Raw genomic sequence first — 13,901 nt, 5'->3', positions numbered from 1 at the left:
CCTTTCGGTTTCATTGTTTGCATCCACCAAAATCCACTGCATTGTCTCCAGACAGTATGTACGACTGGCCCCCGTGAGACTGGCAGAAAAACAAAAGAAAATAGGCTCGGGATAATGAGAGAAAGATGAACCCTACAGAGCAGAGTTTGATGCCCCAAAGCCGCTAGTTGTCAGAATTTGAGGGTTGAACTGGTGTCTGCTACATATTTTGTCCACAGGAGGGGCTACCGTGATACAAAGTACTACAAAACTTCTTGTTCTTGTACAAAAACAAACATTTTTGTAGAAATCCTGCATTTTAAACAACAACCGATACAGAGTGAAAATTGCGGACGGTGTGAACGGACAGTCAAGGATGAGGACTTTGACGGAGTACATTGCTCGTGGAGGCATTGAACATAAGAGACATGGTAGAAAAGTTCTTTACAGTGGCAGAACTTTGGCACATAAAAGGCATTACAGAAGAAAATGATGAGCGTTTGACAAGATCAGCATAGATGATTTCAAACTAAATGCCAATTTTTTTTTCTTTTATACATCAGTTCATAATAAACCTTTTGGCACTGACTACTGTTCCTTTTGTTGGTGAAGATTAGTGTTGGTTGAAATCAATTTGAGAGAAACTCAAGCCACTGAGGGGAGGGACCGATTGGATCGCACACACATGGAGGTAAGACAAAAGGGTATTGACATCAACAGAAAAACTACATCTGGTGTTACTGTCACAATAGAGTTTCCCCCTCTGCACAGGTGTCAGGTGTGTCGGATGAAAGTGTGTGTGTGTGTGTGTGTATGTGTGTGTGTGTGTGTGTGTATATGTGAGTATACATGTGTATGTTCATCAAGCCCACTTCTAGTGTGGACCAGACAACCTGCTTAGATGGTCTTTCAATTTACATACGCCACCTAACCGAACCCGAAAGTCTTTTCGTTTCTGCAGCTCCTTCCAGAAAGTAACTGTCACAGTGAGGTGACGCTGCTCAGGTATCTATATTTCCACAGGAAACATCTGTCTACATAAGCAAGTGGGTTCAAAAGGAATCCTGGTTTTACTGCTAACCTCTGTCGTAGTTAAGTCAGCATTTACTCGACCCCGGCCTCGGGGTGCACGCGGCTTTTCATGCCATGGTTTCCTTTCCCGGGAGTCTCCTGTCGTTAAACGTGTGCATGTTAATGACCTCCTCAGTCTTAACGATGACGGGCGGCTGAGGCTTTTGTTTGAGGCGGCGCTGGCACTTCAGAGACACACGCAGCTCATCCATCATGGCACTGCAGAAGGATCGCTGCACAGGGAAACAGAAATGAGCAGAAAGTTACAGCTGGTGTCGTTCTGTCTGCAACTCCACTCAAAGCCGTGCAGATTCACTGCGGCGAGCACGGCCAACATTGGCATGACAACGCAGAACATTGGCAGGACGTGAGGTGAAATTTCTCTTCAGCTATGAACAGGTTTCTCCAAAATTAATTTTGGAATATTTTAGAATTCTACATGTGGCGGATTTAATTCTACCTGCATTAATTAAACCATTGTTACTGTTTTTCCAGGCTTTCACGTGCTCCAGTCTGATTGAAAAATAATACATAAAGCACCATGTTTTCTTCTTCCACCTCCTCCTTCTTGTTTATTTGTATTGGTTTCATAACATACGTAACATGCTTATGTAACATGATTATGCTCCCCCATTGTTGTAAGAAACAACTGAGAATTTTGATGTCAAAATGTATTTCTGTTCACACTATGCACTACTATTTTGCCTCCACTGCCATTATGTCATGTTATTTATACCGATGAAATATTCAGCTTTTGCATTGGTTTAGATCGTGACCATGCTCGGGAGTTACATTGCTGTTATTTTTAAACATAATGTGTATTTAACACAGATGTTTTAAGGCTGGACTTCACACAGTTGTCAATGAGTCAAGATACAACAGAGGTTTCAAACATATTTTAGTTCAGCACGCACGCACGCACGCAAGCACGCACGCACGCACGCACGCACGCACGCACGCACGCACGCACGCACGCACGCACGCACGCACGCACGCACGCACGCACATATAATAACATTCTTTTATAAAACAGTTCAATACCCAGTAAACCTAGTCTGTTGTAGAATTAAAGTTAACTGTGATTTTTACATTTTGCAAGGTTTGGCCTGGATTAGACCTTTTGACAGGCTGCTTTTTGGCCCACGGGCCACATGTTTGACACCCCTGAGCTTAACCAAACCTTCGACTTCAGGGATTTCGTTCAGATCTGCACAAAAGCAGTAGCCAACAGTGGATGAAATGGCTATAGTTGTGAAGGGAAACACCTGCTGTGTGAAGCTGGCTTCATGTGTCTTTACTGTAACAAACCATGAGTTGTCTGATAGTGCTATTAAGGTATATCAATAATTGTTTAAGGTTAAATAAAAAGCTACAATTTAAATGTAGATACATCATAAGTCTGAAAATAACATTACTGAAGACATCATTATAAGTATGAAATAGTGTGAGTATTAAAATTGGACAGTACATTCAGACTTAGCAATTTAAGTCTTAAATAATAGGTTGTTAAAAAAAAGGATTTTATTTAAAGGTCTGAAATGCCCCAGATTTTGTACTTTCAGCTTTGCGCACATTTTATGCACAGAGGTTCTGAATGCTGTTTCACAGCCTTTTGCACTCTGCCAGGAAGTAAATCCCGAGAGGAGAATTAAACACTTGTAATTTTTTCCTTTTTTTGGCATGATGGCAGGAAATGTAAAGATACGGCATAAAGCACTGAATATCCACTCCAGCAGATTAAACACCAAAATATTTTAAACCCTTAAAAATCAACAGCGTCGGTAATGTGGGTTTCAGTTGCGCCTGCATTATGTATGTGGTGTAAAATCCTATGGTATGTCAATATGCTTTTGCACCAACTTTGCCGAGACAAATTCTCATACATTCCTGCTCCTGATTATGCAAAATGTAATTCAAATTCAAAGGCTGTAGGAGGGGAAAAGAAAGATATATGAAAAAAAGAGGGAAAGCATTGAAGTATGAGGCTATTCTTTTTTTTTTCTTTTCTGTTTTCGTATGTGCGTGGGTGTGTGAGATGGATATCAGTGGGTGGCTCATACACCAGGCGTTTTTTTGTTTTTTCCCCCTGATATTTTTTAAATATTTGTCTGGTCTGCGAACAAGATATTTTCCAAATTCTGATAAAAACAGTGACTGAGGTAAGTAAAGAGAGGCGTAAAAGAAGGGTGAAAAAAAACAACTATGTGAAGGAGGCTGGCAGGGAGTAGAAGGAGAGGCTTGTTGTCGGCATGCAAATTACCAGCACCTTGGCAGCCTTGAGATTATGGCATTTGCAAATTATCTGAATATTGTGACCCAGTCTTGCAGCTCTTGATTAATGATAGCTAGGATGTGCTCTGAAACATATGCAGCCTGCAAAAAAAAAAAAAAAAGCCAGCAAGTAATTACTTTTGCAATAAAGTAGCACGGCACTGCGCTGTGCTAATTCTGTAGATGTAAATAATTAAAAGACGCTATCAAAAGGACTTTCACAATTATCTGAGAACATCATTGCACAAGTTAAAGTGCACTAAAATACATACTCAACACTGTGAGATGATTCATGGGCACTCAGGACTAAAATAGAGCACAGTTAGAGCAGTCTAAAACATATTCAGTCTCTTTCGAGAAAGAAAAAATAACCAGGGGAAGGGGAGACGTGCCGCAAACATAGAGCAGTCTACGCACGACCAGATTTTTCCTTTTCCAGAGATATCATTAGAATAATAAAAAAAAAACGGGCAAATGTGCAGTTCCACTGAAAGTATTCATAAGTGCATATTTACAATAAGATTCCAACGATTCTTCCCATTTAAGATTGGAAAAACATTGATGTGATTTAGACGTGATTGTAAATGAAGATTTTTATTTTACAAAATGCAAAATGTTTTTCTTTTTAAAAAAACAACAAAAAACAAATATCCACCAATGTCTGTGCGTGTGTGTATTTCTAATCCCTCAGTTATGTCAAACCTCTTAGGATCAGGCGTTGAGAATGATCACAGTGACTGACGACTCCTCCATTGTGCATATTTATATGCATGCGTGTGAGAATTGTGAGAGAATCTTTGTAAAGAAAGTGAAACCATTTACTACTTCCTCAAAGTGAATCGAAAAGGCAAGGCCATGAGTGGTGTAGCGGTTAGCGCTGTTGCCTCACAGTGAGAACATCCCTCGTTTGAGTTCAATTTAGTAAATTGTGTGTTCTCCAGATTCTGCATGGTCAAAAGAACATGTTTGAGAATGATTGATTATCTAAATTGATCGGTGGTGTGAATGAGAGCGTGCCTGATGGTGTGTTTGCCTCATAATGAACTGGTTGCCCGTCCAGCATGCATCTGCCTGACACTTGTTCGATGTTTCTTCACCCATTGTCAGGTGGAATCGACCCTCTGCAACCGTGGGTTAGATAAAAGTGGGATGAAACAGCGCAGAGTGCAAAGTTCCTCATTCATATCTTAAAAGGCAACTTGACTTGTTTGATGTCTCGAAGATGTTTGAAGATGAGAGCCGAAACGTCTTCAAAAGTTTAAGCAAGTACGTACAGTTGCCTTTTAAGACAAGAATGGGACCCGGTTGACAGAGTTTTCATAGACAACGAACCATCAATCTGTCTTCTATATCGGTTTATTCAACCGGAGGTTGTGGAGCGCCTGAACCAATTACAGCTGACTAACTGCAAAGGGTTGTCCGGCCATCACAGGGCAAACACAGAGAGACAGACACTCTCATTCACAACGTGCTGAACTCAAACACATGTTTTAGACTGTGGAAGAGAACCTGACTGCCAGGGGAAAAAAAAAATAAAACAAAAACATGCATGCACAGGGAAAACATGAAAACATCATACAGAAAAGCAATGGAGGCCAGACTTGAAACCAGAAAATTCTAGGTGTGAAATAAGACCTCAGTCTGCTACATCTCAATGTGCTGTTTACATTGAGACATGCCACAAAACATGAGCACAAACGTACACAATATGTATGATGACTGAACAGATTTCATCCTCTCATCCATCCATACACTTGTTAACAATAATTCTTTTAATTAGTTAGTGGTTAGAAATCATAAAGTATCATAATAGATCAATTTGGAAGACGTCTTTTATGCACCAACAGTGAACAAAAAAAAAAGCTCTGTACCTTTTCAAGCTGAGCGTTTTGTTTAGACTTGTACAGGACCTCCCCCACAGCCACAAACACAGAGAGCACCAGTCCGGCCGCCAGCACGATGAAGATCCCGCCGATGTTCTGCACTCCCAGAGCACTGGCCTCCTTGCTCTCCTCCTCAGGACAGCCGTTCCCCCGCCACCACTTCTCCTTCATCATGTGCAGCTTCCCTTCCTCTTGCAGCTGCAGAATGGCTATGGTGATCTTGTCTCTGTATGGTGAGCCTTTGAAGACAAAAAACCCCCACAACATTAAACTCTCATGACCCAATATTACATTTTAATATCTCTGCACCGTTAAAGTGAACTGTAGTTAACATTTAGCTGTTCGCCTTATTTGTGGACCTTTTGTCTGCCATCATTTGAACATTGAAGCTCAGTTCTCCGTTGTGGGCTTTCGCTGTCTTGTTATGGCTTTTGCGTTCATGTTGTGGAGTTTTGCATTTGGTTAGATGTTTTTCTAATCATGCTGTGCCTTTTGCATTTGTACTGTGGCTTTTGCACATTGTCATGTCCTTGTTAGGCCAATGTAGGTATTACTAATGTCAAAAACTAGAGAAATCTGAAAGGCGTACCAAATTAAAGCTTGGGCCTGAGGAGGTTAATTATAACCAACTCTGAAAAAACAAAGATAACTCTGCTGGTGGGTGTATTGAATGTGATCATATATCCAGTCATGTTATTGTTAGCTGCTTAGAGAGTTTTTTTTTGTAAGTCCTTCTTCAAATCCCACTAATCCCTATATTCATAGTGATTCCAAAATTCTCACTCCTCTCTGCAGTGAATGAATTGAGAGTTGGCAACAATGACTTGGCTTTATATAGTCAAGCTGCTGTTGATTCTGACGAATTAGTGTCTATTTGCCCACACTTTCACATGACATAAACTATGCCTATAAACAGCAGCCCAGTGGGGAGTGCATTACATGGGTGCATACATATTTTGGGATTATATGTGTGGATTGGAGATAGGGTTTGTGTACCACAGATTTTTTTAATTTTTAATTTTTTTTTTAATGCATGTTGATGTCATGTTGAGTAAAAAAAAAGAAAAAAAGAACACAAATCCGCAAAGACTGGGAAGGCGCCAGAATTAGTGACGAGGCATTAAGGCGCAGCGGGGTGCTGGCGTGATCAAAGCAGGGGTAATTGTGGCGGAGTAGCCGCGTGGGGATGCGTTCCTCTCCCATCCGCTGCGGGTGTGTCACAGCGTAAGGCCGGTCGGGGCGCAGCACATTCACTATTCTTGAACCAGGCCAAAATAGATTGACACTCGCTGTGAGTGTTCATGTTTTCACCACTTTAAAAGCCAGTTAGTGTATTTATGTGATTACTGAACTCATGCATAATGAAGCCTGGTTGCACATTTTCATTTTAGGCTCATGTGATTATTTAAAGGGACTTAAAAGAGATGTGACAAATGTGACTTCCTTTTTTTTGTTTTTTTTTCCGTGCAGCTGTAAACATTATTTGACAAACATGAGAACATTCTGTGCCAGTGGACAGAAACAGTCTCTGGCTCCAGGTAACAGTTAGCATCACTTTGTCTGCTGCTCTCACACAGTTTTGCCTGTCAGACCCTTTTCTAGATTCTCCCCTTGTCTTATCTATCATTTATCCGCTGCCATCCATCATCCTTTCATCTAGAAGTCTCGATGTATTTACAGCAACAAAGAACTTTTCTAAGAAATTGAAAATTACATGCAGAGCCACGGGTTTCCTCCCTATAATGATTTAATGTTTGTAAGTAACTATAATTTGTAAGATTGCATTCAGATGACACCTAAAGAACACTTGGATCCCCGTATGTTTCACTCATACTGTAGATGTGCGGTGGTTACATACCCTGCTTCTGCAAGTGCATGTGAAAGTGCATGTGAAAAGCATATGCCGGCTTCATTTGAAGATGAGAGATCTATCAAGTATCCGAGTCCCCTGATTCTGACTCCCCTCATATTTCAAATGATTAATGATGGCCTAACAAAGCAGGCCTTGGATAAATGCTAATAGGATGGGTCCTTAGAGAGGAGGATATGGAGAACAGGGCCTGGGCAAATGGAAAAGCGCTGTGCTTGACACACTGTGCATATACAACTACCTGACAGATGTTCAGCACTAGAGGATATCCATCACTCCCACGCTGTCTGGCCTCAAGTATTAATGTGATCACAGTTTAAGTCGATAGCAGCATATGACGCATTTGCGTTTTGGGAAAAGGACGTGTGAAAACCGACAAGCTCTAAAAGGTTAAGACTTATTACCCGGCTTGCTCTGGTTTATTGCTGGAACAGCCCTACGGGGGAAAGAACTGCTAAACAGCGTTCAGCAGGGCAAAAGTTATAGACTGGAGGTTGATGTGACGGCTGAGGGTTTGGGATGGAGATGCAATAAGAAAAGCTTCATCTGAAATCTTACCATTTTCACACAATGACCGCTGCCATAAAAACAGAGCTTTCTTAGAACTATGAATGCAATTAACGATCTTAAGATCTCTTCAATCATGAAGAAAATATTCTAAATAGTGTATAATCAGCTCCTTATTTCTGAAAAACCGCAATGAATATCAAAATTACTCACAGAAATGAGCTAATGGACAGTAATAACTTTGGAAGTCGACATTAATTGTTATGCGTTTAAGTACTCAACCACTTATCAGCGAAATGAATGGATTTGATATATATTTGTCACACATTTGATACACTGCCTCCCCGCAAGAAAGTAAAAGGAGCTGATTCATGTTCTCGGTTCTGCATGTCCATTTCAAGGGCATCGGTGTAAGTACTTGTGCACTTATGGGGCCACAGTGGGGCTATATTTCACAGCATCACCTCAGCTTTGTTATAGCCACCGCAATCAGGGCATCCCTGCAGATTCTTAACTGCGCCATACTCATCAGCACTGGCCAGGCCCAGATGCGGCTGGCCAGAATTAATACCCCATATTTTGATGGCCTTCGTATCACTGATGATAGATGTGACCATTACTGCTAGTTGCAGTGTTCTCCGTGGCCTCGTCATGACTGCTCTAACCTCAGTGACACTGGAATCAGGGCTATGAACAGCTTTTATCCGGGGTCCATGGGAATGCTCGAGCTGTAAGCGGTGCGTTCCTTCATCCCGACACAGACTGTTTTATATGCAACGGAACTGTTACAATAACGCATAATATTTTGCTCCTCTGCCTCATCGACCTGTAATGGTGTTATAAAATGTCAGAATACTAATTTTTTGACAGGAGCTGGATCGAATATGCAGCTGCAAACAACTCAAAGTGCTTGTTTTATACTCTCTGTAATGCTTTTTTTCTGTGGTTTAGTGCAGGAGAACAATTTAGATGGTGTCAGGTAAGTCCAGAAGGGAATTGCACTGAAATAACTTGCTGGTTGCTTTCAGTGTTTTACCGTCTCACGCTAACGTACTTGTTTAATGTGGCTCCAAATGAGACTAAAACACACCATTAAGAGTATTTGAAAAACAGAGCTTGACCCAGAGCTAATTTGTTGCCTGCAAATCATCTATTTTGAAAATCACTGACTAGAAAAAAACAAAACAAAACAAAAAACAAACCTGCACACATACGCATGCACACTACCTAAGCACACACACCAAAGTGTAAGTGCATTTCAATCTTTTAAAGTTAAATGCAGCCATCTACTTGTCATGAAGTTGAATCTTTTACTCCTCCGTCTGTCTAACCATTACACCTCAAACCCCATCAATAAATATCTGACATGGCAATTTGCAGAAATACTTTGGAACGCACAAGGCACACAGAGGTAATTTACCCATAGGTGTTCCTACGCCATAGGCTTTGGAGTCTATGAGGCCTCCGATCTGTGTGAGGTTGCAGTTGCGCTGGGTGACAAATTCGATGGTGGTGGACTCCATGAGGAAAGCATAGTCTGATGTCAAGACGCGCTGGATGCCCTCGTCCACATTGTTGACCATCACAGATTGCCTCCTGCTGTTCATAAACTCCCACATCTTGTCATAGGTAGAGATTTTAGTTTTCTGCAGGTAACCAGAGAAAAGAGTTTGAATGAGGCTGGCGGCAACATCAGGGATACACATGAATCCTCAGAGGGTGATTTTGTAATAATGGAGCCATTTGGGTTCAATTCAAAAGTTATAATCTTTAACATTCATTAAAGCCTTGAATCATGACCTTCTTTCTACCATTGTCTCTTGTTTATCACGCTATTCATGGGTGAAAGTAATTTTTTTTTAAAGCATTTCATTCCTATGCTGAATTCAACTATTGCACAAAGAATTACCAGGAGGTGATGCATGTACATATAAAGCATTAATTCTAATTATTCTAACTATTGTATTATTGCCAAACATTTTGTATAGCAGCTTCAAATGTATTAACCTATCTATATCTAGTGAGTGTTCCAAACATTTTGCATAATAGTCGCAAACACAGTAGCCATGATCCCTGTTGACTTTAAGTACGTTTTTTTTCAATGTAGTTTGTGTAATTTACATTAGATCTTCCTTGAGTTGCTCCCATGCTATATCACACTGCTGTTATTAGTGATATTGTTTTAAAGTGCTTTTAATTCTTTAGGTTCTTTGCACTTTTAGTTTTATGTCATATTTATAAACAAAACAAAAGTAAACTTTTCTGAAAATGTGATAGACAAAAAGTTTCCTTTTCTTATGTTATATGGTGAAACAGTAAATGTATAATATCTGTCTCACGGTATATTTGAAATTGCATTAATAAATATAAGAAGCACTAGTATTTTTATTTTTTTTAACATTTCTAAAGGCAGATCAGTAATAAACATTGCAATTAATCATAGAATAAATTGCAGCAGCCCCAGTGAGCTGTTAGATTAAGAGCTGCAGGTGACAGGCCTCATTACTTTAACTTGACAGCAAGGGAACAAACTTAAATGTCATGCTGTTATTTTGAAAAAATTAATAAATAAATCACTCAAGATAATGATTTCTTGTATAACTATTGTATGGGTTTTATGCTAATGCTACATCAGTTTATCTGTAAACGGATATATCTATTTCCATTCTGTTGTATATTTGACAAACTAGCTGCTTGAGCATTGTTTACAACCCCTAAATCAATCAAAAGGGTTGTGAAAACTAAAGATTCACTATAAAATCGACCCCTAAACACAATAGCAGAAGCAGCTACCTTGAAGAATGTCATTGTAGCACCATCCTCCACCACCCCGTACAGGATTTTAGTTTGTTTGGCCAGGTCATCGGCTGAATCTATGGGGGACTCCATCCTCTCTACAGTGAGGAAAGCAGCCAAGTTGGCTGTGTATGAAGATATGATGATGAGGGTGAAGAACCACCAGATCCCCCCCACGATCCGCGTCGACAGGGCCTTGGGCATGAGCTCGGAGCCTGGTGTGAGGAAGGTGGCAGGAGTGAATGTCACACTGGAAAAACACATTCAAACTCAAACGTTATCAGCATGGTTCTGATTTTGTGTGTGAATTTATTTTCAATATGCAAAACCAAGTTAAGCTTATCATCTTGAAAAACAGTCAAATGATTCAGACTAAATCAATTGAAAGATCTCCCCGAAGAGGATCATTGTTGAATTCACAGCAAGTGAAATTCTCATCTCTCAGTCACGGGTGAGCGCTTTAAATAATGTAGGAGACACAGGAAAGTGCTTTCTGGAATGTCTACTGCGAACACGGTGTTTGCATGAATCAATTACATCAAATCAAACACATTCAGTACTGTCATTCAGAAAAGTGTGGAGAAGGCTGTTTGGGTCAGAGAGTCATGTACCCAAGGTAACCTCACATCCTGACTCCACACCCCACTGATCACCAGGTGCTGACGAGCCCGGGGCAAGAGGAGAGGACACTGGGTTTTAGTATTGATATAATTGCTGGGATAAAAAGAAAAGTAATAGTTATCGTGATGATATAGTACTAATACAACATATTCTTTCACTCTTTTTTTGTCAGCAAATATTTGCAGAAAAACACAAAACAGATACATCTATTTTATTCCCACATTTATGTTTATTCTGTCTTTCTAGAAACTGAACCTAAAAGATACACTTCCATGATCACTCTGAGTTATACCCAGACCTCAGATGTCTCTCGCCATTGCCTCTGGCCAGGTTAAGAAACCCTCAGCCCTCGGGGACAGTGGGATATAGAGAGCTCCAGCTCCACAGAGCGACTGCAGCCACAGGCTGAGGCAACTACCTTGCTGCATGAGAGCACCAACTCCAAACCAGAAACTATTGAGAAGCGTAAAATTGTTTTCCACTACGTCCGAGTCTGGGTTGCATGGATGCGGGTTGTACCACTCGTAGGGACTAAACCTATAAAAGAGAGAGCAGAGAGATAAGTGAGCACAAAGCACAGACCACTGTTGTCTCTGATGCAGATTAAATGTCTAATAAAACATTAATATCAGAACATTATGCATAGGTATAAAGAGAATGTAAATGGGTCCTTCTCTTCTGGCTTCAGGAACAGAGCCTCTGCACAGACAAAAGCAAATCATTCAAGGCTTTTGGTGAGCTCAACATATTGGCATATTCAAATGCCATCAGTTTATTGCAGGAACAGATCAATAAGCCTGGAATAACAGTGTCACCGGCGATAATGTCCAAGTGTGTGATGATCTTTGGAGCTTGTTTCGATCCACTTACAGAGGTGCCTTAATGCGTTTCCCTCAGTGACTGCAAACACCCTGAAAACACATGCTGCAGATACAGTATCCTGCTCTCACCAAAAGATGGGATTTGTGGGGGGGAGGTTCTCCTCCCAACAGCAATCTCACTGTTCTTCCCTTTTTCAGCTGCGCCTCCCCATTTCTCAAAACCCATTTACGCATTCAGCGGTTTGTTCATCCTGTACTAATCCTGTCACAAACAACCAACACCCCCGTTTTTCCCCCTGATTGCCTCGGTTCCCCTGTGCGCCTCCTCTTTTCACCCCCTTCCACCTGCCTTCTTCCTCGGCTGATTGTCAGTGTCTTCAGGTCAGTTGTGGACATTTCTCATTTATTACCCTAAGCAAAAGTGGCATGGCATTAGCACAAGGTGATTGGGTTAGCGTTAAGCATCAGGAACTGATTGAGTTTGTGCTGAAGAGGGCGATAGAAGAAACATTGCTTATGCAGAGTTGAGGGACCCGTCAGGTAAGACTGGTGAGGAGTGTTTTCCCCGACATACTGCATGCTAATAAGCCTATGGGCAGAGACTTAAAGGGTTTAGACGGTGTAGGAATGTAATGCTATTTGTCAGCTGAGCAGGCACACGTACACTTTGTTGAAGGACTATCCTTGTAGGGACATTTATCGCCAAGTAGCTTATCCATTACTAACCCTAATTGAAACCCCAACCCAAAAACCTATATATAGCTTACACGCACTGTTTCACTGCAGCAACATTTGACACAGGGACTACATGACGTCAACAAACAAATATGCAGTAATGTCATTTGGTTTCTCCTCCTCGGTGAAACAGCCTAATTAACAGATTACCGGTCCTATTTTACAAGCGTCATAAAAGTGGCAACATCTTTGTCATGTTGCACTTCCTTTACAGCTCTTTTCTATTCTGTTCCCCTTGAGAATCATCTGCGTGGACATGGCTGTGATGACACACTATAATTCTTCTTGTCAACGCCATCAGGATGCCTGATTTACTGGAATGTCAATGAGCTCCATCTCCTTGGATCCAGAGGGAACTGAAAACAACACAATGGCCTTGTGGAGCTATGCTGAATGCAGTGTGTGTTTGTGTGTGTGTACGTGCATATGTGCTTTCCATATATGTCTTCATGCATGTGCGTATCAAGCCTCTGGCACATGAAGGTATTCTCCTATGCCTTTATGGCAGTGTGGGAGTATATTTGTCTGAAGTAGCATCTGCGTATTTGCATTGGCTCAATCGAATCCATCTCAAAGTCAAACATCTTTGATGATGATTTATTTATTTATATATGCTGTTGTTTACAGACCTTATATATAATAAGCTGCTGCAGGGTGAGGACAATTGTGGGTGACATCAGGCGCATGCGGTAGGTATGTCCGTGGGTGTGAATCTATACAGTACACACTTCATTGGATTGTGCTTTGCCCCTCACAGAGTCGACATGTGTATTCTATCAGTGCCAGGTCTAATGGCTCATCTGTACGACCTGCAGCTGGCCTGTATTCCTGCAGGCCATGTTCTGCACACCGATCACCAGGAGAAAGGCGATGTGGAACATGCAGACGTAAGGTCACCTCCTCACATCGGGCACAAGGGACATGTCGAATTGCAGGCCGAATTCTGAAACGATGACCCCCCCCACCCCCCACCCCTCCACAACTCATGTCCCTCTTCCCCTTCGTGTGTCCCCTGCCACAGTAACACAAAACACGCATCCTCCATTAACTGCCTGTTGGATTCAATTACTTTGCCTAGGTTTATGGATCTGTTGCCTTTCTTCTCTCAGGCAAAAGGAAGCAGCTCAGTCCTAACCCTTCGTATGGTGCACATCAAAATACTTGGAAATGGAAAGTTGCAACACAAGGGTGTTGTTTAGGAATGATTTACACCTTCACTTATTAAAATTCTGTAACTCAAAACTTAATAACACCTTTTTTGCATAATTTTATTCATAATAATGTCAGAAAGTCCATCAACTTATCAAACACCTTGTTGCAAATCGGAGGTGTTGTTTAACCCCATCA

At 41.2% G+C, this 13,901-nt stretch overlaps 1 protein-coding gene across 2 annotated transcripts in view; it reads right to left on the bottom strand.

The window, feature by feature from the left end:
* LOC308126398 (glutamate receptor ionotropic, kainate 2-like) overlaps positions 1 to 13,901 on the bottom strand; it is a 65,194-nt gene continuing 51,293 nt past the window's right edge. For both annotated transcript variants that reach the window (XM_080490767.1, XM_080490766.1), the window contains exons 12-16: positions 11,417 to 11,535; positions 10,375 to 10,592; positions 9,002 to 9,227; positions 5,193 to 5,443; positions 1 to 1,283 (exon numbers count right to left, since the gene is read on the bottom strand). In XM_080490767.1, coding sequence (XP_080346893.1) covers positions 1,119 to 1,283; positions 5,193 to 5,443; positions 9,002 to 9,227; positions 10,375 to 10,592; positions 11,417 to 11,535 — 979 coding nt within the window. In that variant the 3' untranslated portion in view covers positions 1 to 1,118. The remainder of the gene's footprint in view (positions 1,284 to 5,192; positions 5,444 to 9,001; positions 9,228 to 10,374; positions 10,593 to 11,416; positions 11,536 to 13,901) is intronic.

Source organism: Lipophrys pholis (assembly GCF_963383615.2).
Source record: "Lipophrys pholis genome assembly, chromosome: 21".
NCBI lineage: Eukaryota > Metazoa > Chordata > Actinopteri > Blenniiformes > Blenniidae > Lipophrys > Lipophrys pholis.
This window is presented reverse-complemented; position numbering and strand designations above follow the sequence as displayed.